The 23,844-nt window shown below is 49.2% G+C and overlaps 2 protein-coding genes across 5 annotated transcripts; one reads left to right on the top strand and one right to left on the bottom strand.

Moving 5' to 3' along the window:
- Positions 1–10,596: 10,596 nt before the first annotated feature.
- si:ch73-60h1.1 (calcium/calmodulin-dependent protein kinase type IV) lies at positions 10,597–19,193 on the bottom strand. Of its 4 annotated transcripts, XM_068652140.1 has the most exons (12): positions 18,264–19,193; positions 17,516–17,594; positions 17,354–17,416; positions 17,186–17,268; positions 16,961–17,033; positions 14,617–14,707; positions 14,463–14,537; positions 14,276–14,351; positions 14,077–14,203; positions 13,842–13,994; positions 12,299–12,382; positions 12,056–12,173 (listed from the first exon to the last, which is right to left on the bottom strand). In XM_068652140.1, the coding sequence occupies exons 1-11, from the start codon at positions 18,374–18,376 to the stop codon at positions 12,317–12,319; spliced, it is 999 nt and encodes a 332-aa protein (XP_068508241.1). In that variant the 5' UTR covers positions 18,377–19,193; the 3' UTR covers positions 12,056–12,173; positions 12,299–12,316. The 4 variants fall into 4 exon arrangements, with proteins under 4 accessions (XP_049586917.1, XP_049586945.1, XP_068508241.1 ...); XM_049730960.2 differs by lacking the exons at positions 12,056–12,173; positions 12,299–12,382 and adding an exon at positions 10,597–11,641 and having other exon boundaries at positions 18,264–19,161; XM_049730988.2 differs by lacking the exons at positions 12,056–12,173; positions 12,299–12,382 and adding an exon at positions 11,542–11,683 and having other exon boundaries at positions 18,264–19,161.
- A 174-nt stretch (positions 19,194–19,367) lies between these two features.
- fam174c (family with sequence similarity 174 member C) lies at positions 19,368–20,482 on the top strand. The gene is made up of 2 exons (XM_049731727.2): positions 19,368–19,796; positions 19,919–20,482. Exons 1-2 carry the CDS (start codon positions 19,510–19,512, stop codon positions 20,073–20,075), a joined length of 444 nt encoding a protein of 147 aa, XP_049587684.1. The 5' UTR covers positions 19,368–19,509; the 3' UTR covers positions 20,076–20,482.
- The last annotated feature ends 3,362 nt before the right edge of the window (positions 20,483–23,844 follow it).

Below are 23,844 nucleotides of genomic sequence, written 5' to 3'. Positions count from 1 at the left end.
CGAAACACCTCCCGCACCATGATGGACGCCGTCTGCTTCGCAGATGGGAGCTTAGGCAGAGGGATGAAATGCGTCATTTTGCTAAAACGGTCCACCACCGTGAGGACCACCGTGTTTCCCTCAGAGGGGGGGAGGCCCGTGACAAAGTCGATCGACAGGTGAGACCAGGGACGCTGGGGGACCGGCAAGGGTTGAAGCAGCCCGGCCGGAGGACGAGTAGACGTCTTGTAGCGGTTACAAATTGAGCAGGCTCTGACGTAATCGCTGGTGTCCACTTGCCAGGTGGGCCACCAGAAACGCTGTGCCACCACGTACCTCGTGCGTGCCGCGCCGGGATGACAGGCCAGGCGTGAGTCGTGCGCCCATTGCAGCACGGACGACCGCAGACCTTCAGGGACGAACAGGCGACCCTCCGGGCAGTTGCTGGGGCCGGGTTGATCGCGTGATGCGGCTTCCACTTGGCGTTCGATCTCCCATGTAAGAGCCGCCACCCGAACTGAGCTCGGGAGGATAGTGGGAGGCGGACCCTGTCCCTCCTCCCCCCCAGGAAACAAACGCGACAGGGCGTCCGCCTTCGCGTTACGGGAACCCGGTCTATAGGAAAGAGAGAACTCAAACCGGTCAAAGAACAGAGCCCACCGTGCTTGTCTTGCGTTCAGCCTCTTGGCCGATCGCAGATACTCCAAGTTGCGGTGGTCGGTCCAGACGATGAACGGAGTGGTGGCGCCCTCCAGCCAATGCCGCCACTCCTCCAAGGCCAACTTGACGGCGAGGAGCTCCCGATTCCCGATGTCATAGTTTCGTTCCGAGGCCGACAGACGGCGAGAAAAGAAGGCGCACGGGTGGAGGCGATCGTCTTGGTGGCTACGTTGAGACAGCACCGCCCCGACACCCACGTTCGAGGCGTCCACCTCTACCACGAACTGTCTGTCGGGATCGGGAACCCTGAGGATGGGAGCGGATGTGAACCTCCTCTTAAGCTCCTGAAATGCCCGTTCTGCCCGTTCCGTCCATTTGTACGGGGAGGCGGGGCTGGTAAGGGAGGTGAGGGGCGCGGCCACTGTGCTGTATCCACGGATAAAACGGCGATAAAAGTTCGCGAACCCTAAGAACTGTTGCAGTCGCTTGCGTGTTTCGGGAACAGGCCATGATGTGACCGCTTGCACCTTCCCAGGGTCCATCTCGATGGATCCCTCACGCACCACATAGCCGAGGAATTTGACAGAGGAGGCGTGGAACTCGCACTTCTCCGCCTTCACGTAGAGCGAATTCTCAAGGAGACGGTGCAGCACCGCCCGTACATGCTTGATGTGCTCAGGGAGCGAGCGTGAGAAAATGAGGATGTCGTCTAAATAAACGAACACAAATTTGTCCAGCATGTCTCGTAGCACGTCATTAATCAGTGACTGGAAAACCGCTGGGGCGTTGGTGAGCCCAAACGGAACCACCAAGTACTCGTAGTGTCCGCTCGGGGTGTTGAAAGCCGTCTTCCACTCGTCTCCCTCCCGGATGCGGATTAGGTGGTAGGCGTTGCGAAGATCCAGCTTGGTGAAAATGGTGGCTCCCTGAAGGCTCTCGAAGGCGGAAGACAGAAGAGGCAGAGGGTATCGGTTCTTCACAGTGATCTCGTTTAGTCCCCGGTAGTCGATACACGGGCGTAGCGTGCCCTCCTTCTTCTTCACGAAGAAGAACCCCGCTCCCGCAGGTGAAGAGGACGGTCGTATGATACCGGCTGCCAGGGACTCCCGGATGTATTCCTCCATAGCCCGGCGCTCAGGAGCGGACAGGGAGTAGACGCGTCCTTTGGGAGGGAAGGTGCCGGGTAACAGCTCGATAGCGCAGTCGTAGGACCGGTGTGGAGGAAGAGAAGTGGCCCTGGCTTTACTAAAAACCTCCTTGAGCTCGTGATAAAACGCTGGGACATTGGGGATGTCGGGACTGTACCTCGGCGGGGATCTGCTGAGTGGGCTGGTGGCCGCCCTCAGGCACGCCTGATGGCAGCGTTCGCTCCACTGCCGAACAACCCCCACCTCCCAGTCCAGCACCGGGTTGTGCTGCCGCAACCAAGGGTGCCCCAGTATGAGCTGCTGTCCTGGGAGGGAGAGAAGAAAAAACTGGATGGTCTCGTGGTGATTGCCCGAGAGCAGTAACTTAATTGGTTCCGTCACGAAAGCCACCTCGCCGATCAGACGGCCATCAATGGCACGTGCGGGAATAGACGGGCTCAGAGGGAGGAAGCCGACACCCCACTTGCGTGCCAGGCTAATGTCCATGATGTTCCCCTCCGCGCCGGAATCCACCAAGGCCGCCACGTTCTGGTCGCCCGCCGCGAGCTGGACGCGTGCCTGTAGCGTGAGCGTGCTGGGGCTGGGAGAGCCGGTGCTGGTCGAGCTCACGCGGATCCCCCGACGCCGCGTGAGCTCCGGCCTCTTTAACGGGCACCCCGCTACCCGATGGCCCCCCTCCCCATAGTAAAAACACAAGCCCAGTGAGGGGCGTCGACGGTGCTCCTCCGAGGGAACCCGAGCCCCTCCCAGATCCATGGGCTCGGCGGGTGGTGTGGTTGGCGGGTCCCCAGCAGACGGAGGAATGTGACCACACGGGTTTCGCGGGGACCTCCTCTCCCGATCGCGCCGCCGCGTCTGGATCCGCCGGTCTACTCGGGCCGCCAAGTCCATCGCGCACCTCAGGGTTCGCGGGCGATCGTACGCAACCAGTCCATCTTTCATGTACTCAGCGAGTCCGTTTAGGAAGGTGCTAACGAGCGCCGGCGTGTTCCATCCGCTGCTGCCGGCCAACGTCTGGAACTTAAGGGCGTACTCTGCGACCGATCGGCTACCTTGACGCAGCGTCGCCAGTTCCTCGGCGGCGTCCTCGGCGGCGGATCCCAGGTCGAACAGGCGGAGCAATTCCTCCTCGAAGGCGTCGAAGGAATCGCAAGCCGGGGCCATCCTTTCATATTCGGCCAGGCCCCACAGCCGCGCCTCGCCCGTGAGGTGGGTTAGGACGAACCCGACCTTGGCTGATTCCGACGAAAACGTGATTGGCTGGAGGCTGAACATTATGCGGCAGTTCGTCACGAATGCCCTCACGTGCTTGGGATCGCCGTTAAACTTCTCGATGTTGCCAAGGCGGGGCTCCGGGACGTCCACGAGCGTCCTGGCCTCGGCAGACGAGCGGTGCGGGGGTACCGTGACAGCCGGGGACGCAGCCACCGACAGTCTCTGGAGGGCTTGGGCCATCTCCTGCTGCTGTAGCTGTTGCTGCTGACCAACCTTGATCAGGTGCCGGATGTCGGCAGACAGGCTGCTGACGGCGGTCTCGGCTCGCTCCAGTCGACTCAATGCCGTCTCGTCGTTCGCTGGCTGCATAGCGTTGGTCAGTCTGTACTGTAAGGGAACGGACAGTACAGCCAAGTGCGTAGCGACGGACTTTATTGGAGAAGGGGATGATGGGAACAGCGGGCGCTGGAGCGGCGATCGGGCTGGAGAGGACAAACGATTCTGCGGGGGTTCCAAGTAGTCAAGCGGGTCCGTAGCTTCGGGACTGATGAGCAAGGCAGCATCAAGGGACAGACTGACACTCAGGTCTGCGCTGGCGGCGCTGATATAGTGCTGTCCATGAGCCCGTGGCAGGTGACGGCGATTCCATTGACAGGGGGGCGTGGTCCTGTCGCCGGTGGCAACCAGCACGTGACACAAATGGCATTAGGAGAATTTGGAATTTGATAAACAAAAGTTACTCGGGAATTGATGGCAACTACATTTTTTAAGTTTTTATTTTTATTTTATTTTATAAGTTTGGTGTCCCAGCCTGTCTCTCCCAGTGACTGGCAGGGACCCCGAAGCTCGATCCCAAGACTCCACCTGCAGCCTTCAACAACAAGAAAATGCTGCCTGGCTTTGAGACACTTTTGACCTTTTGCAAGAACAAATGCTTGGGGAGAGGCAAGCACGACTCTCCAGAGGAAAAACAACATCCTTGGAGACGAATACAGACATTGAGAAGTGGAAGAACTCGCATGATGAAAATTGAGTCATTTGAAAAATTGACTCATTTGGAAAATTGACTCATTTGAGAGTGTTGGACGGGTTGGCTCTGAGGCAACAACAAAAGAACAACAACTTAAGAAAATGAGGTCCTGCGAAAGACACATGAAGCACGAAGTGTCCAACACCCGAACTGGTCTCCTTACCGAACTTGGTGGAGCTTGGGTCAAAGTGGATGGAAGCTTGCTTGGGCACTGAGTTTGACATAACTGAAGAGTTTTGATAAAAACGGAATAAATGTGTAGAGTTAAAGTAAAAGGGCGTTGAAACCAGGAAATGAATAGATTTGGATCATACAGTTTTACTACTACAACAATAGGAAACAAGCAGTGGGATCAAATATTTTGGCTCGTCAAGCTTAAGAAATTTAAATTTAGTCATGTAAAATTTGGAATTTGGACTAGGACATTTGGACCCAATTGAATTCAGTCAAAAGGAGGCTCAATGTACCTAATCAATACAAGTTAATTACACCTCAGTGGAAATTATGTTAAAGTCAAAGTCTGCGTTATTGTCAATTTCTTCACATGTCAAGACATACAAAGAGATCGAAATTGCGGTTCCCACTATCCCACGGTGGAGACAAGACATATTACACCCAATTGGTCCACAGACAAACAAAATAGTCAAGTAAACAATACAAAAAGTAAAAATAAGAAGGCACTTACAATGAATAAAAAAGAGCAACTTGCCTGAAATGGTGCAATAGTGCATACAGCAGACAGTCAGTATAATAGTGCAAAAGTGGAGTAGTGCAAGTTGAGTAGTGCAAGGCAGCCATCGTGGCCCAAAAGGCCAAGATGTTATGCAGCCGAGGGTGGAGGGGGGGGAGAGGGGGCAGAGAGTTCAGGATCCTAACAGCCTGGTATATGAAGCTGTTGGTGAGTCTGGTGGTGCGGGAGCGCAGGCTTTCGTACCTCTTCCCAGAGGGCAGTAGATCAAACAAATTGTGACCGGGGTGACTCACATCACTCACAATTGTGGTCGCCTTGCGGGTGAGGTGGGAGGTGTAAATGTCCTTCAGGGAGGGGAGTGAAGCACCAATAACCTGTCCAGCTGTGCTCACGATGCGCTGCAGGGCTTTCCTGTTGTATTCAGTGCAGCTTCCACCCCACACAGCGATATAGCTGGTGAGGATGCTCTCAATGGTGCCTCGGTAGAATGTGGTCATGATGGCTGGTGGAGCACTTGCTCGCCTGAGTTTCCGCAAGAAGTACAGGTGGCGATGAGCTTTCTTCGCAAGTGATGCAGTGTTGGCGGTCCAGGAGAGGTCATCACTGATGTGCATCCCCAGGAATCTGGTGCTACTCATTCTCTCCACCACAGCACCGTCGATGGTCAGAGCAGGGGTTGGGTGTGACCCTTCCGGAAGTCAACAACAATCTCCTGCTAACGTTCAGCAAGAGGTTGTTGTCCCTGCACCACGTGGTCAGTAGGTTGACCTCCAACCTGTATTGAGTCTCGTCGCCCTTGGTGATGAGACCCACTAGAGTCGTGTCGTCAGCAAATTTCACTATGCAGGTGTTGCTGTAGGTCGCAGTGCAGTCATGCGTCAGCAGGATGAAGAGCAGCAGACTGAGCCTTGGGGGGCCCCTGTGCTCAGTGTGATGCTGCTTGATTGTCGCCAACACATACTACTTGAGGTCTCTGACAGAGGAAGTCCAGTAGCCAGTTGCAGAGGTAGGTACTGAGTCCCAGTTTGTCGAGTTTGCAGATGAGTCGTTGTGGTACAATGGTGTTGAATGCAGAACTGAAGTCTACAAACAGCAATCTCACATACGAGTCGCTTTTTTCCAGGTGGGTGAGGGCTGAGTGGAGGGCAGAGCAGAGTGCATCCTCTGAGGACCGTTTGGGGCGGTATGCAAACTGGAAGGGTTCTAGGGTGGGGGGGAGAATGGATCTGATGTGTGTCACGACAAGCCGCTCAAAGCACTTCATGATGATGGGTGTCAGTGCCACGGGGCGGTAGTCATTGAAGGAGGATGGAGCAGTTTTCTTCGGCACAGGTATGATGGTGGCAGCCTTGAAACATGATGGGACGATGGCTTGCTTCAGGGAAGTGTTAAAGATATCTGTGAAGACACCCTTAAGCTCCTCAGCGCAGTCCTTCAGCGCTCGACCTGGGATGTGGTCTGGGCCTGCTGCCTTACGGGTGTTGATAGCAGCAACTGTCCTCCTCACGCTACCGGCAGAGAGGCACAGGGGCTGCTCGTGTGGAGGGGGAGGAGTCTTCAGCGGGCAAGTGCTGTTTTGAGCGTCAAAGCGAGCAATGAAGCGGTTCAGATCGTTGAGCAGAGGGATGTTGCTCTCACAGCTCTGCAGCGCGGGCTTGTAGTCCGTGATGGCCTGAATGCCCTGCCACAGGCTTCGTGCGTTCCAGCTGTCTTTGAAGTGGGTGGTTATTGTTGGATTTTTGGTCCACAATTTGGGAAGCGCGCTACCCGCACCTCACAGCAAAAGCCATAGCCAATCACCTATTATCCAATTTACTCACCGCGTGCTCGTTTTATTTCTTCAGTTTTAGGAAACGGCTAAGACACCGAAACAAAATTTAGACTTACACAGGTTGGTTGAGTTCAATCACAATTCTTGTTAAGAAAGCTCTGTTTTCAGGAAAGTACAATACAGCGCTGGGCCTTTCGTGCGACCATGCTCAAGAGCAGAAAGTCTCCATTCAGAAAAGGCAACGTTCAAGCTTATATTCAGTTGCACATGCCAGTGTGGGCCGTGTTTGATGAGTGATGAGTCAGGGTGTGTGGCAAGTTCGCAGGAGAGTTTGATTCCATGGGAGTGGGTGCTGGTTCCGTGAGAGCTGGTTCCGTGGGGGTGGGTGCTGATTATGGGCGATTCGGTGTGTGTGTGTGGGGGCTGTTGTCTTCCATCCCGTCTTTCGGCCTTGGCAATCACCTTTGGCCGGGTTCTTGGTTGTTTTCCTCCTGCCGCTCTTCCTCTGGCACCTCTACCAGTTTTATCTCCAAGTGCCCTTCCTGTGAACCATTCTTGCACATACATCCACTTCGCCCACTGTCGCACATTCATCATTCTTTCAATTTTGGCATTTTGTACAGAATTATGTGAGCTTTTGGCTGTGACATCATCAATTTATTAATGTTCCCTGACTATGCAAAGTTTGTACTCACCACTTACCATGTTTTTGTTGTTTGTTATTTTGATACTCCATGTACTTGCTTACGTCATCATGTTCTTAGTTTAATCATGCTTCCAACCATATCTTTTCTTTGTTAGGCAAAATATTACCCTCTGTCCAGAACGTTCAGTAGTAATTGAAAACTGGCGTCTAGCATTAGTCAAAACATAAGATATAATCAAGTACTGAACATTTTTAGATGACTTTGGCAGTGTCCGTGATTTAGAAAATCATCCGGCATGCATTAAACAGTTCCTTAAGGGTCATTAAGCTATTCAGGCAATATATCAAAAAACATTTGTTATTTCAAAGTGCTCAGAAATACATATCAGATCATAAAGTTATAAAAACCTTTCTCATCACACCCTATCAAAAATGTCTAGTTATGTCTCCTTTATTGATTTGGTGTGTAGGTATAATTATATGCTTAAAATTTTTCTTTTATTGATTTAATATGTGAATATACTTGTCTGCTTATGTACTTTATTCAATGAGGTTTGAGCATATCTGTTTTTGTAGCTAGGCAGGACTTTTTGTATTTCTACCCCATTCCTTCATTATCTTGCAAGTGAATTCCTTTTTCGCTTCCTTGATGCCACGGGACAGGTTGGCCCTCGCTGTTCTCATGCCAGCTTCATCCCCAGCTCTGTAGGCTTAGCCTCTGGCCCTCAGCAGCCTGAGGACATCCCCCGTCAGCCATGGGTACCAGTTAGCCCAAGTGATGATGTATTTTGTGTGGGTCACATCATCAATGCACTTTGTGATGTAAGAGGTTACGGTGTCTGTATACTCCTCTATGTCTGTCTGATTGTTGTAAGTAGCTGCCTGCTTCAACATTTCCCAGTCTGTTGTGTCAAAGCAGTCTCGAAGAGCATCAGAGTCTCCCTCAGGCTACACTTTTACCTGCTTGCGAACCGGCTTGTATGCTTTCACTCTTTGTCTGTATGAGGGCATTAGCATAACAGTGATATGGTCAGAAAGTCCAATGTGGGGGGTGGCTTTGTAAGCTCCTTTATGTGTAGTGTAGACCAGGTCCAGGATCCTGTCTCCTCTTGTTGGAAAATCAACATGCTGGTGTAGTTTTGGAATAACAGTCTTTAGGTCTGCATGGTTAAAATCCCCAGCGAAGACGTCAGGGTGCGCCGTCTGTTGTTCACTGACAGCCTGGTACAGTTCGCTAAGAGCCGTGTTCCTGTCACTGTTAATGTTGGAAGGCAGGATGTATACCGCGACTAGCAGAATCGCAGTAATTTCCCTTGGCAGGTAAAAAGGACGGCACTTTATGATCATAAACTCCGCCATGTTTGCATACTACTACAGTGTCCCGACACCATTCGTCATGGATGTAAACACAGATTCCTCCCCTCGTGATTTCCCACCCTGTTGTATGTTGTCAGAGAGTTGTGTCAACACCCGTAAGGCGACAGGCCCAGACCACATCCCAGGTCAAGCGCTGAAGGACTGCGCTGAGGAGCTTAAGGGTGTCTTCACAGATATCTTTAACACTTCCCTGAAGCAAGCCATCGTCCCATCATGTTTCAAGGCTGCCACCATCATACCTGTGCCGAAGAAAACTGCTCCATCCTCCTTCAATGACTACCGCCCCGTGGCACTGACACCCATTATCATGAAGTGCTTTGAGCGGCTTGTCATGACATACATCAGATCCATTGTCCCCCCCAACCGAGACCCCTTCCAGTTTGCATACCGAGCCAAACGGTCCTCTGAAGATGCACTCTGCTCTGCCCTCCACTCAGCCCTCCCCCACCTGGAAAAAAGAGACCCGTATGTGAGATTGCTGTTTGTGGACATCAGTTCTGCATTCAACACCATTGTACCACAGCGACTCATCTGCAAACTCGACAAACTGGGACTCAGTACCTACCTCTGCAACTGGCTACTGGACTTCCTCTGTCAGAGACCTCAAGTAGTATGTGTTGGCGACAATATCTCAAACTCAATTTACCTGAGGGCCGCTGGAGGCGGAGTCTGGGTGAGGCCGGGCCGCATCAGGATTTCCACAAGAAAACCGCTGATAAAAGATTCCAATGTTCTCAAATATTTTCATTTTTAACACAAAATAATGAATTAAATAAATATAAAAACTGAACAGAAAAATAAATCAATCTGTAATAATTAAATAAATAAAATAATAAGAATTATCATACAGCAGATACAGACGACTGAATTAACCACTGACTGACTGACTGACTAGAAAAGCGCTGATAAAACATTCCAATGTTCTCAAATATCTTTTAACAGAAAATAATTAAATAAATAAATTTAAAAAATGAATAAAATAATAATGATGGATTTAATTTTGGTCTATGCCAGTGGTTCTTAACCTGAGTTTGATCAAACCCTAGGGATTCGGTGAGTCGGTTTCAGGGGTTCGGCAGAGCCTCCACTGCGGAGGTCCAAACACACCGGATTTATCGTGTAAATTCATGATGACGCATGTCTGAACTGGTCTCACAAAGGCAACAGCAGAAGCCACACTGATTCGCAGGTATGTAGTTAAAGTTAAAGTCCCAATGGTCGTCACACACACATCTGGGTGTGGTGAAATTTGTCCTCTGCATTTAACCCATCCCCATGTGATTTTGATCCATCCCCTGGGGGAGAGGGGAGCAGTGAGCAGCAGCGGTGCCGCGCTGGGGAATCATTTGGTGATCTAACCCCCCCAATTCCAACCCTTAATGCTGAGTGCCAAGAAGGGAGGCAATGGGTCCCATTTTTACAGTCTTTGGTATGACCCGGCCGGGGTTTGAACACACAACCTTCCAGTCTCAGGGCGGACACTCTACCACTCGGCAACTGAGCTGATGTAATTTGTTGCGACTTCATGCACTGTGTTGGTTTTGTTCTTTAAACAAGGTGATGTACATGCACGGCGCATTTTGTGCACCAGTAAAAATAATTCATGTCTTGAATTTGAAAATAAAATTATATTTCACTAAAGAGGGGTTCGGTGAATGCGCGTATGAAACTGGTGGGATTCGGTACCTCCAACAAGGTTAAGAACCACTGGTCAATGCAAAGACCAATTATAGACGCGTCTAAATCTGGTTACAATAGGGTGACCAGACGTCCTCTTTTTCCCGTACATGTCCTACTTTTGAGACCTAAAAAAATGTCCGGGGGGATTTCAAAATCGTCCAGGATTTCTGTTCTACTGCCTCAAACATAATACATGTACTCAGTGGCAGCGCGCCCAATACGCACACTACGCTGAAAGCGTTAGTCATTATTGATTCTGTCACGTGTGTTGTAGACTAGTAGCGCTGCATGGCTTGCCAGCGTTTGTCAAAAAAAAAAAAACATGTGAAGCTGTTGGAGACTTTTCAGGGCTTGGCGGCAGAAATACATTTGAAATGCAATAAAAAGACAATTTAACACTTGGAGTGACAAAACTTTACTGAAGTCTGATGATGTCATTTTCTGTCTGCATCAACACGACAAACACAAGGACACTAATTATTCTAAGCCCCGCCCACCCAAAAGCAAACAGGAAGCTGTCATCTGAACATCTCCGCCATTCACATGGCTTAGCTTATACATGGACTGTTAAGCTAAATCAATGACAAAGGTGGAAGTCATCACCAAGTGATGCAGTCGCACATCTCGCTTTTATTTGAACGTGACGACACAAACGGAGCATTACTCAATTGTGGCCTTCCGGTTGGAATGCTCCTGTTGCCGTTGATGCCGAGCTAAGCTAACATGAGGGTGTTTCCTAGGTGGCGCAAACACAAGCAAAAAAAGGTAGTCGGCATAAACGTGCAACCTTGCCGCATGAGAACAAGAATCTTTCAAGCATAAAATATCTTAATTATTAAAAAAGTCATCTTAGCTTTACTTGAAAAACAGAGAGTGTAAACAGATTGACAACTTCACATTTCAGACCTTAGCATATTAGCTGGCATGCGAGCCGCAGGGTTTCATGCACTTGTCAGTAAAAGTCAGTTTGGAATTATTTGTCAATATTCACAAGCTAACACCATTCCGCACCGTTAGCGTCTCTGGAAAGAGTTCATTGGCCGTGGTCGGTCTTTGCAGCGGGCGCCACCCCTGTCGTTAAGCCGTTGCTGAGGCTGTCGGGGCCAGGGGGCTCGGCCCGATTCCCGGTGGCTGTTTGGCCTGCCGAGTAGCTCTTCTTGGACGGCCTGGGCGGGGCCACTGCCGATCTGGCCTGCCGCTGGGCCTCGGCCCGGAGCGGCGGCCTAGTCGGGGCGGGCGCGGCGTCCTGCTTGCGAGAAAGGACGGGGCTACTTTGTTCCCTTTGTTTCTCCAAGAGCGTGGCCTCTTCGGGGTCGGGGGCGGCCGACTCGTGGGGCGGGTCCTGCCCCACATTGCTCTGTGTGGCGGGAATCTCGCAGCTGTCGGTGCGGCGGCGAGATGACTCGTGCATCCGACCGGTCGCCACCACCGCCTTCATGGCCGCCTGCCGCGTTACAGTCACATGACGGGCGCATTACGCCATATGCTGTAGCACAGGGGTGTCAAACTCATTTTTGTCGCGGGCCGCATTCTAGTCATACAGTGGGGGAAATAAGTATTTGACCCCTTGCTGATTTTGCAGGTTTGCCCACTTACAAAGAATGCATCGATCTACTATTTTAATCATATGTACATTCTAACAGTGAGGGACAGAATCCCAAAGAAAATTCCAGAAATTCACATCATATGAATTTATAAAAATTGATAACTGTCTGATGAGAAAAAACAAGTATTTGAACCCCTGGACAAACAGCAAGTATTCTGGCTCCTACAAGCCAGTTAGTCTTTCCTTAAGACAGCCCCAATCCCAACAAATTATCTACATCAAATAGACCTGCCTCACCTCCTTACCTGTAAAAAAGACACCTGTCAATACCCAACCAACCAGCATCCAACATCACCACCATGGGCAAGACCAAAGAGCTTTCTACGGACATCAGGGACAAGATTGTTGCTCTGCACAAGGCTGGGATGGGCTACAAGAGAATCGGAAAGCAACATGGAGAGAAAAGATCAACTGTCGGTGCAGTTATCAGGAAATGGAAGAAGCACCACACCACCGCCAACCTCCCTCGGTCTGGGCCTCCACACAAGATCTCACCTCGTGGGGTCTCCCTGATCATGCGAATGGTGAGGAATCATCCCAAAACCACAAGGGGGGAACTGATGAATCAACTGAAGGCAGCTGGGACCACAGTTACAAAAGAAACGGTTGGTAACACACTACGCCGTCATGGATTGAAATCCTGCCACGCACGCAAGGTCCCCCTGCTCAAGAAGAAACATGTACAGGCCTGCATGAAGTTCGCCATTCAGCACCTGGACGACTCAGAAGAGGCCTGGAATAAGGTGATGTGGTCGGATGAGACCAAAATAGAACTTTTTGGCCTCAACTCAACTCGTCGTGTTTGGAGGGCAAACCCAAAGAACCCAAAGAACACCATCCCCACCGTCAAGCATGGTGGTGGCAACATTTGGGGGTGCTTTTCAGCCAAGGGGACGGGACAACTCCATCGTATTGAGGGGAGGATGGACGGGGCCATGTATCGTAGAATTCTGGACCAACATCTCCTTCCCTCAGTGAGAGAGCTGAAGATGGGTCGAGGATGGGTGTTTCAGCACGACAACGATCCTAAGCACACCGCCAAAGCAACAAAAGAGTGGCTGAAGAAGAAGCACATCAAGGTTCCGGAGTGGCCTAGCCAGTCTCCAGACCTGAATCCAATTGAAAATCTTTGGAGGGAGCTTAAAATTCGAGTTGCCAGGCGACAACCTCGGAACCTGAATGATTTGGAGGCTGTCTGCAGGGAAGGAGTGGGCCAACATCCCTGCCGAAATGTGCACAAAGCTTGTCACCAACTAAAAAAACTGTTTGACATCTGTGCTGGCCAATAATGGCTTTTCTACAAAATATTAACATGCTGTTTGTCCTGGGGTTCAAATACTTGTTTTTCCTCATCAGACGGTTATCAATTTTTATAAATTCATATGATGTGATTTTCTGGAATTTTCTTTGGGATTCCGTCTTTCACTGTTAGAATGTACATATGATTAAAATTATAGATCGTTGCATTCTTTGCAAGTGGGCAAACCTGCAATGTCAGCAAGGGGTCAAATACTTATTTCCCCCACTGTAGTTTCCCTCGAAGGGCCATTATGACTGTCAACCCAAATAAATGAACGCCTTATATTATATACAGTATAAGCTACAAAACAAACTGCCAAATATTTTTTTTTCAAATCAGACTAGTAGAATCTTTTCAAATATTTTAAAAAGATGATTTTTAATAGTTAAGAAAATTTGCAATTTTAGTATGACAAATTTAATGCACAATTTGTTTTCGTGGGCCACAGAAAATGATGCTGTGGGCCATATCTGGCCCCCGGGCCTTGAGTTTGACACCAGTGCTGTAGCATGTCGGCGCATTACGGTCACGCAACCGTCGCTTGACACACGGGAGTCGCAGGATGTCACGTGAGGCCACGGGTGACTGGGCCGTGGAAAGACTCACCACGTAACGTGATGTATGAGACGGTCGCTTGAGCGGCGCGACAGTGTCTCATGACACCGACTGGTCGGGCTACAGGCAACGATGTCATATGACGTACTCTGATGCGACTCGCTGCGTTTTGGACCGGCTCACCTTCAGCTTGCGTCTGGCGTTGAACTCTTGCAGCTTCCTGTGCGCCGTGTCCATGTGTGAGAAGCGCGCCGCCTTGCCCAGTACCCACGGGTGCTGCAGGGCCTGGTGCACGCTCAGGCGCTTGCCCGGGTCCAACACAATCAGCTTGCTCACCTGCGCGTGACATTAGCTTTACTCTTAGCAAACGGACGACCAGATAAACTGAGAGACGGTCGGATCGGCGGCGGCCACCCACCAGGTCCTTGGCGTTGAGCGAGACGTCGTCCCACCAAGGGGAGACAAACTCGTAGTCGCAGTTGAGAATGCGCGTGTACATGTACTGGTCCCCTCGTGCGTCGAAGAAGGGCTCGAACCCGCACAGCCTGCGACCGTCCCCACACAGGTCAGCGCCCTGTCGCCACTCGTGCCTGGCGCAGCGCATGTGCGTAACTCACAGGATGTAGAGAATGACGCCTACTGACCACATGTCCACTTCTGGTCCGTAAGCGTTTCCTCGAAGAATCTCAGGAGCTCAAAAGACAAACAAAGCGAGAAAAGGGTGAGGCGGCCACGACACGGCACCGCATGGTCTTCCCCTCGTCCGTCTGAAGGTGAGGAGGCACGTTGCGGAGGCACAGTCACCACAGTATCCGGGCGTGCCGCACACAGTCTTCATGGTCACCCTCTCATCGATTATTTTGGAAAGACCAAAGTCCGCTGAAAGATAATGGCAGCACGCACACATGGTTGATGCAGAGTGTGCGCTCATCACGGTAACGCCAAAGGCGGCACTCACCGATCTTGAGCGGCGCGTGGAGCGAGAGGTCGGCATAGAGCAAGTTCTCCGGTTTGAGGTCACGATGCACCACGCCATTCTCATGCAGGTACTGACAGACGGAAACACCAGTTATTATTCACGATAAAAAAGGCATGACAACAACATTGAAGACAAAGAAAAAAATCTAACAAAAACAAGTGTTTCATTCACAAAATACTTTTTACATTGAAAAAAGCAAGGATACATCCAACTAGAATTAGCAATTTCTGGAGAAATTGCGTGTGAAGGCGAAGAAGCTGAATAAATATTCGGAGAATGCTACAGGATGATAATTAACCAGCTCAGTGGCCTAGTAGTAGAGTGTTCGCCCTGAGACTGGAAGGTTGTGGGTTCAAACCCCGGCCGGGTCATACCAAAGACTATAAAAATGGGACCCGTTGCCTCCCTGCTTGGCACTCAGCATTAAGGGTTGGAATTGGGGGGTTAGATCACCAAATGATTCCCGAGCGCGGCACCGCTGCTGCTCACTGCTCCCCTCTCCCCCAGGGGATGGATTAAAATCACATGGGGATGGGTTAAATGCAGAGGACAAATTTCACCACACCCAGATGTGTGTGTGACGATGATCATTGGGACTTTAACTTTAACTTTAATGATGTCTCAAATTCTGATGTACTGTGTACAGCGACAATGAAGGCGATTCTGATTCAAGTTGGAACGGGTTGAATTGGTCAAATAATGTAGGAATAAGAAGGGAAAAACATTTTTTTTTTAAATTTAGGGTGAATTTTAAAGTTGAACATTTTTCATAAGTCGGAAGTTGTGGAATAGGTAAGCATAAGATGCACAGTTGAAAGTTGGAACGGGTTGAATTGGTCAAAAAATTTAGAAATTAGATGGGGAAAAATGAAATTTTGTTAAATTTGACGCGGTAAGTAGGAAGTTGTGGAATAGGTAGAAATTAGAAGGGAAAAATTCAATTTTGGAAAATTTGGTGTGAATTTCAAAATTGAATGTGTGGAATTTTTGGCGAGTGGAAAGTTCTGGTATAGGTAGGCAAAAGACGAACAGTTTAAGGTTGGAATGGGTTGAATCGGTTGAAAAATTTAGAAATTAGAAGTGAAAAACGAAATTTTGTGTGAATTTCAAAATTTAAAATGATGACTTTTTGGTAAGTGGGAAGTTTTGGAATAGGTAGGCAAAAGATGAACATTTCAAAGTTGGAATCTGTTGAATCGGATGAAAAATGTAGAAATTAGAAGTGAAAAAAATTCTGCGCAAATACGTATGGAATGTGGTCCCCGAAGACAAATTTTGGATCAACTTTATCAGTCAATAGTTACAAATTGTCTTCACTTTTGAAAAATACCGATATAGCTAATAATTTTTGTTACCATTGATCTTTTAAAAATATTTGAGCAGTTTTTACTAGTCTCCGGTTTCAAACTTAGTTATTAATCAGTTTGTTGACGGTCGTAATGGCCCTCCGAAGGAAACTATGACTATGAATTGGCCCGCGACAAAAATTAGTTTGACACCCCTGGTGTAGAATAACATAAGTCTGAAGGCCTTCGCCTTCACACTAATTAAGATTGTCTTTGTTTTCATCTTTGAAAATTTATTCGAAACATTTGTATTGGCAAGACAGTTGGCGACGCGACGCCAATGCTAACAAGGCGCCCGACCGGGGAAGGACGTCGACTCGCACTCATCGCAACACGCGGGATCGAGGTCATCTATGGCCCACGTGCACGCGTGCACTTTCAATCCCATGTGATCGTGTTAATCTGTAGAGCAGCTGGATGTTACATAAGAAGACGCTATGCGATGGCACGACAGCATGCAAGCTGGAAGCTAAACGCTAACAGCGCTAAAGCGACAGATGAAAGACAACGGCCGGCCGATGGAGGCGGCTCGTGCGCCATCGGCTAGGCTAGCCTAACCTAGTGTAAATCAGGCCGTTTTCTGGTCACCTCTCGAGTCCACAAAGTTGCAGATGCTGAATCGTTTTGCAATCACGCACCGGGAGTTTTTAAATCCGCAGAGTTCAGTGCGGGAGAGGTGATGGACGTTGGATCATGGACGTGGATACTGTAGCTAGGTTAATGGTGAAATCGAGATTGGGAGGTGGAAACAGACAAGTTGAAGCTTTCTTCCTCCTTATGTTTGCGTCAGCGGACAACTCAGAAACCATGTCAATGTTAATTCTTTGGATTCTGTTTGTTTTCAGATGTATTGCTGATATGTTTGTATGTTTTTTTTCATAAGCTCCTCCATTGTAAGTATTGGACTTTGATATCTTAAGACTTGATATATTTTACTTTGATACTTTAAGACAGAAAATGCAACGCAAACAGCCTACCGCCACGGCCTCCAGGATCTGTTTGATGACGTGGGCGGCGTCTCGCTCGCTGTAGTAGCCGCGCTCCACAATCCTGAAAGGCAAAAGTCACGTGTGGGCAGGTGAAACGTCACGCCACGTGTGACCAATTACGCTGCGCGTCACGATCTGCCACGTAACGTGTCGCGACGCTCGTCGGGGACACCTGGAGTGACGCATCACGGCAAATGTCAGCTAGAAGGACACCTGTCAAAAAGCTCGCCTCCCGTCACCAGCTCCAGAATCAGAGCGATGTCCGTGTCCGTCTCGAAGATCTCCTTCAGCTGGATCTGAGGAGCAAAGAGCAAATAGACAAAAGAGCATAGTCATCGGCCGGACCCGTGATGCGGTGGCGGGAAGCGACGCCACACTTACGATGTTGGGGTGCGAAAGACGCAGCAGGACACCGATCTCCGTACGGACGATCTTCTTGTCGATCTGCGGCTCAGGAAAACGAGCAAAGTTGCGCAAGTTAGCCGGCGGACTGGGCCCGTTGGTAAACTGAGGTGACAACGTCGTCGTCGTGAGACCACTGACCGTCTTCTTGAGTACTTTGATGGCATACGACTTCTTCGTCTCTTTCTCTTCGCAGCGATACACCACAGATGTGGCGCCTCTGAAAACACAACGCAACACATCCTGCAAGTGCCTGGGCGTGTGTGGGTGCACTTTTTGTGTCATGTGTGTTTTGTATGTAAGTGTGTGCGCCAGATGGTAGAAGACGATCATGTCCATACAGGCCTGCCTGTTCTCCATGGCAACAGCACACCTGCTAACAGGCCTCACGACGGCGCACGAACACATTTGTGCGTGTGCCACTGGGTGATGTCACACTTCAGTGCAAAAAAACACAAACTCAACTCCATGATTAGCCATTATGCTCTGCTCCTTCATCCAGGAGGACACCTAGCTGTTGCCGTGACAGCAATGCAGCGTCAATTTGTTCTTCCTTCAGGATTGTTGAGCTCAACTTTAACTGCCAAAAATCATGATCACGTGACCAGACCCCGTTTGTAACAATAAAAATAATCACGACAAAACGTATTTAGTCATTGACATTTTCAGCGGAAAGCAGAGCTCCATGCGCTTGTGTGACGAGTTGGGGCTGTGGTTGTGAATTTGGACGTTTGTGTGATCGCTGAATGTCTTGTGATTAGGTGTTGGGTTGTGGTTGTCTTGCTCTTGTCGCAAATTTGCCCTGTGAACCCGAACCCCCCCCCCCCCCCCCCCCCCATTCGAAACAACGCTTCATTGGTGTCGTGCGCGTGCGTCCGTCCGGACTGACCTGCCCAATTCGGAGCCGAGTATGTAGAACTCCTCCACCGTCCCGTCCCTGCGCGAGCCGTCCACCCAGAAGTCCGCTGGCACTGCTTCTGAACCGGGCCGGGACGTCGGCATCTTGACGCTGCGTCTGGCTCCGATCACGCGCGCCCTCACAAATCCAAATGGCTCAGAACCGGATTAGAGGGAGTCAATAGTGGGTCTTTAATTCCGCCTCCTGCTCCGTTTAAGACCCAAAACGTACAACAGACACGACCTTTTCCCCCTCCTCCTTCGTGTTTTTTTTTTTTTTTTTTTTTACTCCAGTCCGACACCTGAATCCGAAACCTGCTCGGTCTCCATCGGGTTTATAAATGCTCGAACGCTGGTTCCGTTCGAACCATGATCGTGACCGTCGCAGCCCCAGAAACGAGTCCGACCGGGTCCCAGTTTTAGAAGGGGATCGCAACAAGAATCGATGGTCCAAATGGTTCTGATGGCTTGTGACGTGTTGTGATGTGATCTGCGGCGGCTGTAATCTACTGGGCACGCCCCTGACAGGACTAGGACCAATCTGAGCCTCGCCATTGGGCGCTCGAGCTGTCACTTAAAGCTGCGTGCGCGCCCACATCTTCACGATGTAATTTCGTTACAGACACATCTTAATTCAACTGCTCTTATTCTGTTCAGTAAATGACTATCCATTGGATGAACGTTCTGTTAGAAACTGTCCCAGTTCTTTATCTTTAATGCTATGCTAACAGTAATTACCCGGCGGCAGCCTTCTCAGTTTAACCTTTTATAATGTATGCCAGAAAGATTGATACACAGCTGTGGAGCCTTCCCTGCTAGATTGCGGAAAAACCTCCAAGGTTCTTCAATTATTATACTACTCTGGGCCGCCCTCCAGCAAGGGGGCGACTGCCTGGCCTGTGTGACCTTGTAGTCTTAACTAAGATCAACTTCTACATATGTGTAAAGAGTGTCATAGAGACGGGAAAGCGAGATAGGTTACAGCGATATGACGGCATAGCTCAAGCTACCATGCTAATCACAAGTGCCAAAGGGGCCTATTCTAACATATTATGAAAAGTCGCTGTGCTGCTGGACATGGCCACCAGGGGCCGCGCCGTTCAAGTGCAGTCGACGTGAGGACATGATGTCGTCATACGCAGTGTCACTTCACTTCCTGGTCGGTGTGTACATTGACAACAACGCAGACTGCCGAGTCGAGTTGTTTCAGCGAAGGGCTCAAATTTACTTTCGTTTCAATGGCGGCGCCGACGCGCTCGGCGCTATTTCTTCCCCTGGTGCTGTGTCTTCTTCCAGTCTGCCGACGGACATTTGTCGTTCTGGCGGCGCCGCAAACCGATGAAGTGAGCAGACCTACTGAGGCGAGTTCGAGCAACAGCAGCAGCAGCGCAGCAGGAAATGCGGGAAGAGAAGGCCATACGCTAAGCGGCTTCAACGCGGATTCGTCGATGGTTCAGCGGGCCTTGTATGTGCTCGTCGCCATCACCGCCTTGGGCATGCTTTACTTCCTTGTCAGGGCCGTGCGGTGAGCATCGTGACGTCACCGTTGACGACCCGCAACGCCGAAAACTCGGCGAATATTTGCTGTGCTGAATTACTAAATTTCTACGCATGCGCGCATTTTCTGCACTGTGTTTTTTGGAGTAGTGTGAAGAAGGCGCCCTCGAGGAAGACTTACGGCCTGCTGGCCCACTCGGAGGACACGTTGGCGCTGACAGCGGCGAGTGACGACGACGATAACACGCTCTATGACGCTCGCATTCTCCACAGGTCGGAGTCACGGGGTACCCACTCCGACCTTTGACCTGAGATGAGCGGCGACCGACATCCTCTGAAGTAAAATTGGCCAAAGACTTGTTTTTATTTTTGGGTGGTATATTTGATTTTTGTTGTTTCTTTGATCGATATTAATTAGTTTTACTTTCACTTAGAAATATTTATATACACATAATGTAATTTTTGTTTTTGCTGCTGGTGTTTGCCAAAGAGGAGGCGGAGCCAGCTGACTGCCAAGCACATTTGCTCATCCTGGTGATGAGCATCATGGGTTAATGGATGTTTTTTTTTTTTTTTTTTTTTTTTTTTTTTTTAAACTGTTGATGGGGTGACAGGCGTATTGCTGGCGTTTGATCGGCAGGTCTCGTCCGGACCAAAGCATGCAATTTCTTCTCTAATTCAAATTAAAATGGCTACTTTTCTATTATTGAACAATCTTTTTGTCTGTGCCATCATTTGTATATTTGTGTTTATCAATGCGACTGGACAAAACCCTAATTTCTGAAGGAGCGCTCCAATCTGATTTTCCTAGATGATTGGTTCTCATACTTTTTTTCAGTTTGTGTGTTAGATCCTTTATCTTACGTTGCGCCTGGACTACTATAATGCATTATTCTCTGGTCTTCCCAAGTCCAGCATCGAAAGTCTACAGTTAGTACAAAATGCTGCTGCGAGGCTGCTCTCACGGACAAGAAAACTTGATCACATTACCCCAATATTAGCCAACTTACATTGGCTCCCGGTCCATTTAAGATGTGACTTCAAGGTTCTTCTATTAACCTATAAATCACTGTATGGCTTAGCGCCTTCATATCTCGTCGACCTAGTTGTTCCTTATGTTCCGTCTCGTAACCTTCGTTCGCAAAACGCTAGTCTTAGTGACACCGAGGGCCAAGAAAATGTCTGCAGGGTCTAGATTCAGGTATGGGCAAACTACGGCCCGCGGCCCACATCCGGCCCACGGGACCGTTTAATCCGGCCCGCCAACCCTAAATAAATTGTATTATTAAACTTTTTTTTTTTTTTTCGGTCATTTTGCCTGCAATGACTGCGTTTCCCCAGTAGATGGGGAACCACTCGCCTGCGCATTTACTACCGGAAGCCGTGTCAGAAAGCTCGGTGCACACTCACAAGTGCGTGTACGTACTCAGTAGTACGGAAATGGCGCACTCGCGCTCTATTTGTCTCAGGGCCGAATTTAGAGCGTGGGCTGTGACGACAGCATTCTTGTAATTTGCGCGCCGAGCTTTCCGATACAGTTTTACGCTAAAGCCACGCACGCACAAACCTTCCCCTGCCCTGGAATCCTTCCATTAAAATGAGTCGCCCAAGGAAAAGCAAGGTGGACACTGAGTGCCGAGTGTTTAAAAAGAGTGGCCAATTTGGCTCGACGTACGCGACGTGACGTTCAGCCACATGAACATCAACATCAACCCGTCACAGATATAGGTAAACGGACCAACACCTCGGATCTCTCCTAAGAATTGCCACAACAAATTTTACTCCAGACTATGACACACTAGCAAAAAAAGGGAGACCAACAACACTGTTCCCACTGAAAATGAAGGGGAGGCTTTCAAGTTTGTTGTAAAAAAATGCATTTTGAATATGAGCTGTACAAATACCAGTGATTGAAACTAGCGACCATTCTCATTTTCAAACAATGCAGGATGCTCAAGGAGATTGATGCACCACCTGTTTGTGACTAATCTTAACCTGTAAAGTTCTTAAGGTTTACTTTAAGGAAGTGTTTCCCGTTTCCTCACCTCTGTTACCAGGTGTTTGTGAGTTAAAACTCTGCTCTGATTTTGAGATACCCCTCACCGTGTTGCCGTTTTGATTACTTTATTTGGATGTATGCTTTCACCGATTCTTCAAGATTATATATTTGGTCAGAATGTTTGCCGTTTGATGTGATCTCATAAGATAAACATACATCTTTCATTAATCTGACCTGCAGGCACTGAAGTGATGGAGACTGTTATTCATAATAACAGTGTCATATTTTATGAGAATCACTGATAGCAGTTTTTTAGGGATGTTTTTTTTTTAATGTTGTTAATAAATGCATTTGTTTTCCAAAAACTTTTTTTGAATATCCATGCGTTACTACCTACTAAAGGCCCAAATCTTTTATGCAATGACCTTTACAGGTCGTTTATATTACTTCACACAAACACTACATCCAACTGCTCCTGGTTCGACCCCCGGTCAAAATTTAGAACCCAATTCGGCCCGCAAGTCAAAAAGTTTGCCCACCCCTGGTCTAGACTCTAGACCCTGCAGACTCTAGAGCATTTTCTATTCGTGCTCCAGAGCTTTGGAATGCCCTACCAATAGATATTAGAACTGCTACCTCACTAGAAACATTTAAGACACGTTTAAAGACACATTTCTATGATATGGCCTTTAATTAACCTGTAGTGGCCGATTCGGCTGGAGTTTGTTTTCGCTCCCTCTCCCGCCCCTCCCCCCCACCCCTCCCCAGCTGGGGAGGTGGTTAGGTGGCACCAAAGCTGCGGCTATCGGGATTCTCGTGGACCAATTCAGGATGAGGGAACTGCAGCTCACCCTCCTCGAAGACACTGCCAGGACAATCGAGGGCACCTCCGGCAGCTCTTCGCTTTGACTTGGACATCCATTTTTCATTGATTTTCATAATATGTATTATTTATGCCCTCTCTGCATCCATTGCAGCCTGGTGATCCTGAAAGGGGGATCCTTCCATCTGTGGTCCCTTCTCAAGGTTTCTCATTTTCCTCTGGTAGAGTTTTTTTGAGTTTTTCCTTGCCCTTTTAGGAGCTTAAAATCAGGGGATGCTTTGAGAATAATTGTCAATTTTTATCTATGTGAAGCCCTTTGAGACTGCTTGTGATTTAGGGCTATACAAATAAACTTGACTTGACTTGACTAATGCTCGCTATGCTAATAGTAATTACCAGGAGACTGCCTTCTCAGTTTAACTATTTAATGTATGCTAGAAAGATTGGTACACAGCTGTGGAGCCTTCTCTGCGAGATTGCGGAAGAAGGTCTAACCCCTATTCCTATACTACGGTTGGCCACCCTCCTGCTCGGGGGCGACTCTGCCTCGCCGCATACTTGTGATGACAAAAATAATGAACTATATTTCACTTTCGTATTATTCTATGATGCCCTCGTTTTCATAGGCTTAGCGTCAGTCTCTCTGCTGATTTTAGAGCTGCGTGCTCTGTTTTCACTTGCGGGTGTATTTTGAGCAGTTATTTCTGATGAGGGCGGCTCGGTGGCGCACTGGGTAGCACGTTCGCCTCACAGTTAGGAGTGTGGGGGTTCGATTCCACCTCCGGCCCTCCCTGTGCGGAGTTTGCATGTTCTCCACGAGCCCGCGTGGGTTTTCTCCGGGCACTCCGGTTTCCTCCCACATCCCAAAAACATGCTTGGTAGGCCGATTGATCTCTCCAAATTGTCCCTAGGTGTGAGTGCGAGTGCGAATGGTTGTTTGTCTCTGTGTGCCCTGCGATTGGCTGGCAACCGGTTCAGGGTGTCCCCCGCCTACTGCCCAATGACGGCTGGGATAGGCTCCAGCACGCCCGCGATCCCCGTGGGGACTAAGCGGTTCAGAAAATGGATGGATGGATATTTCTGATGAATTGCATCGAAGGTACTGTATTATTATTGGGGAACGCAATGATATGTTGAATGCATTCGTTAGCGTTCGCTAGCGTTATCAAGGGATAACGCTAGCATTAGCCTACTGGTTAACTTGACTGCAGTGCTTGTTCATAAATATTATGAGGGGATTTATTTTGTTACGTG

This window comes from Syngnathus scovelli, chromosome 10, assembly GCF_024217435.2.
Source record: "Syngnathus scovelli strain Florida chromosome 10, RoL_Ssco_1.2, whole genome shotgun sequence".
Classification (NCBI taxonomy): domain Eukaryota; kingdom Metazoa; phylum Chordata; class Actinopteri; order Syngnathiformes; family Syngnathidae; genus Syngnathus; species Syngnathus scovelli.
This window is presented reverse-complemented; position numbering and strand designations above follow the sequence as displayed.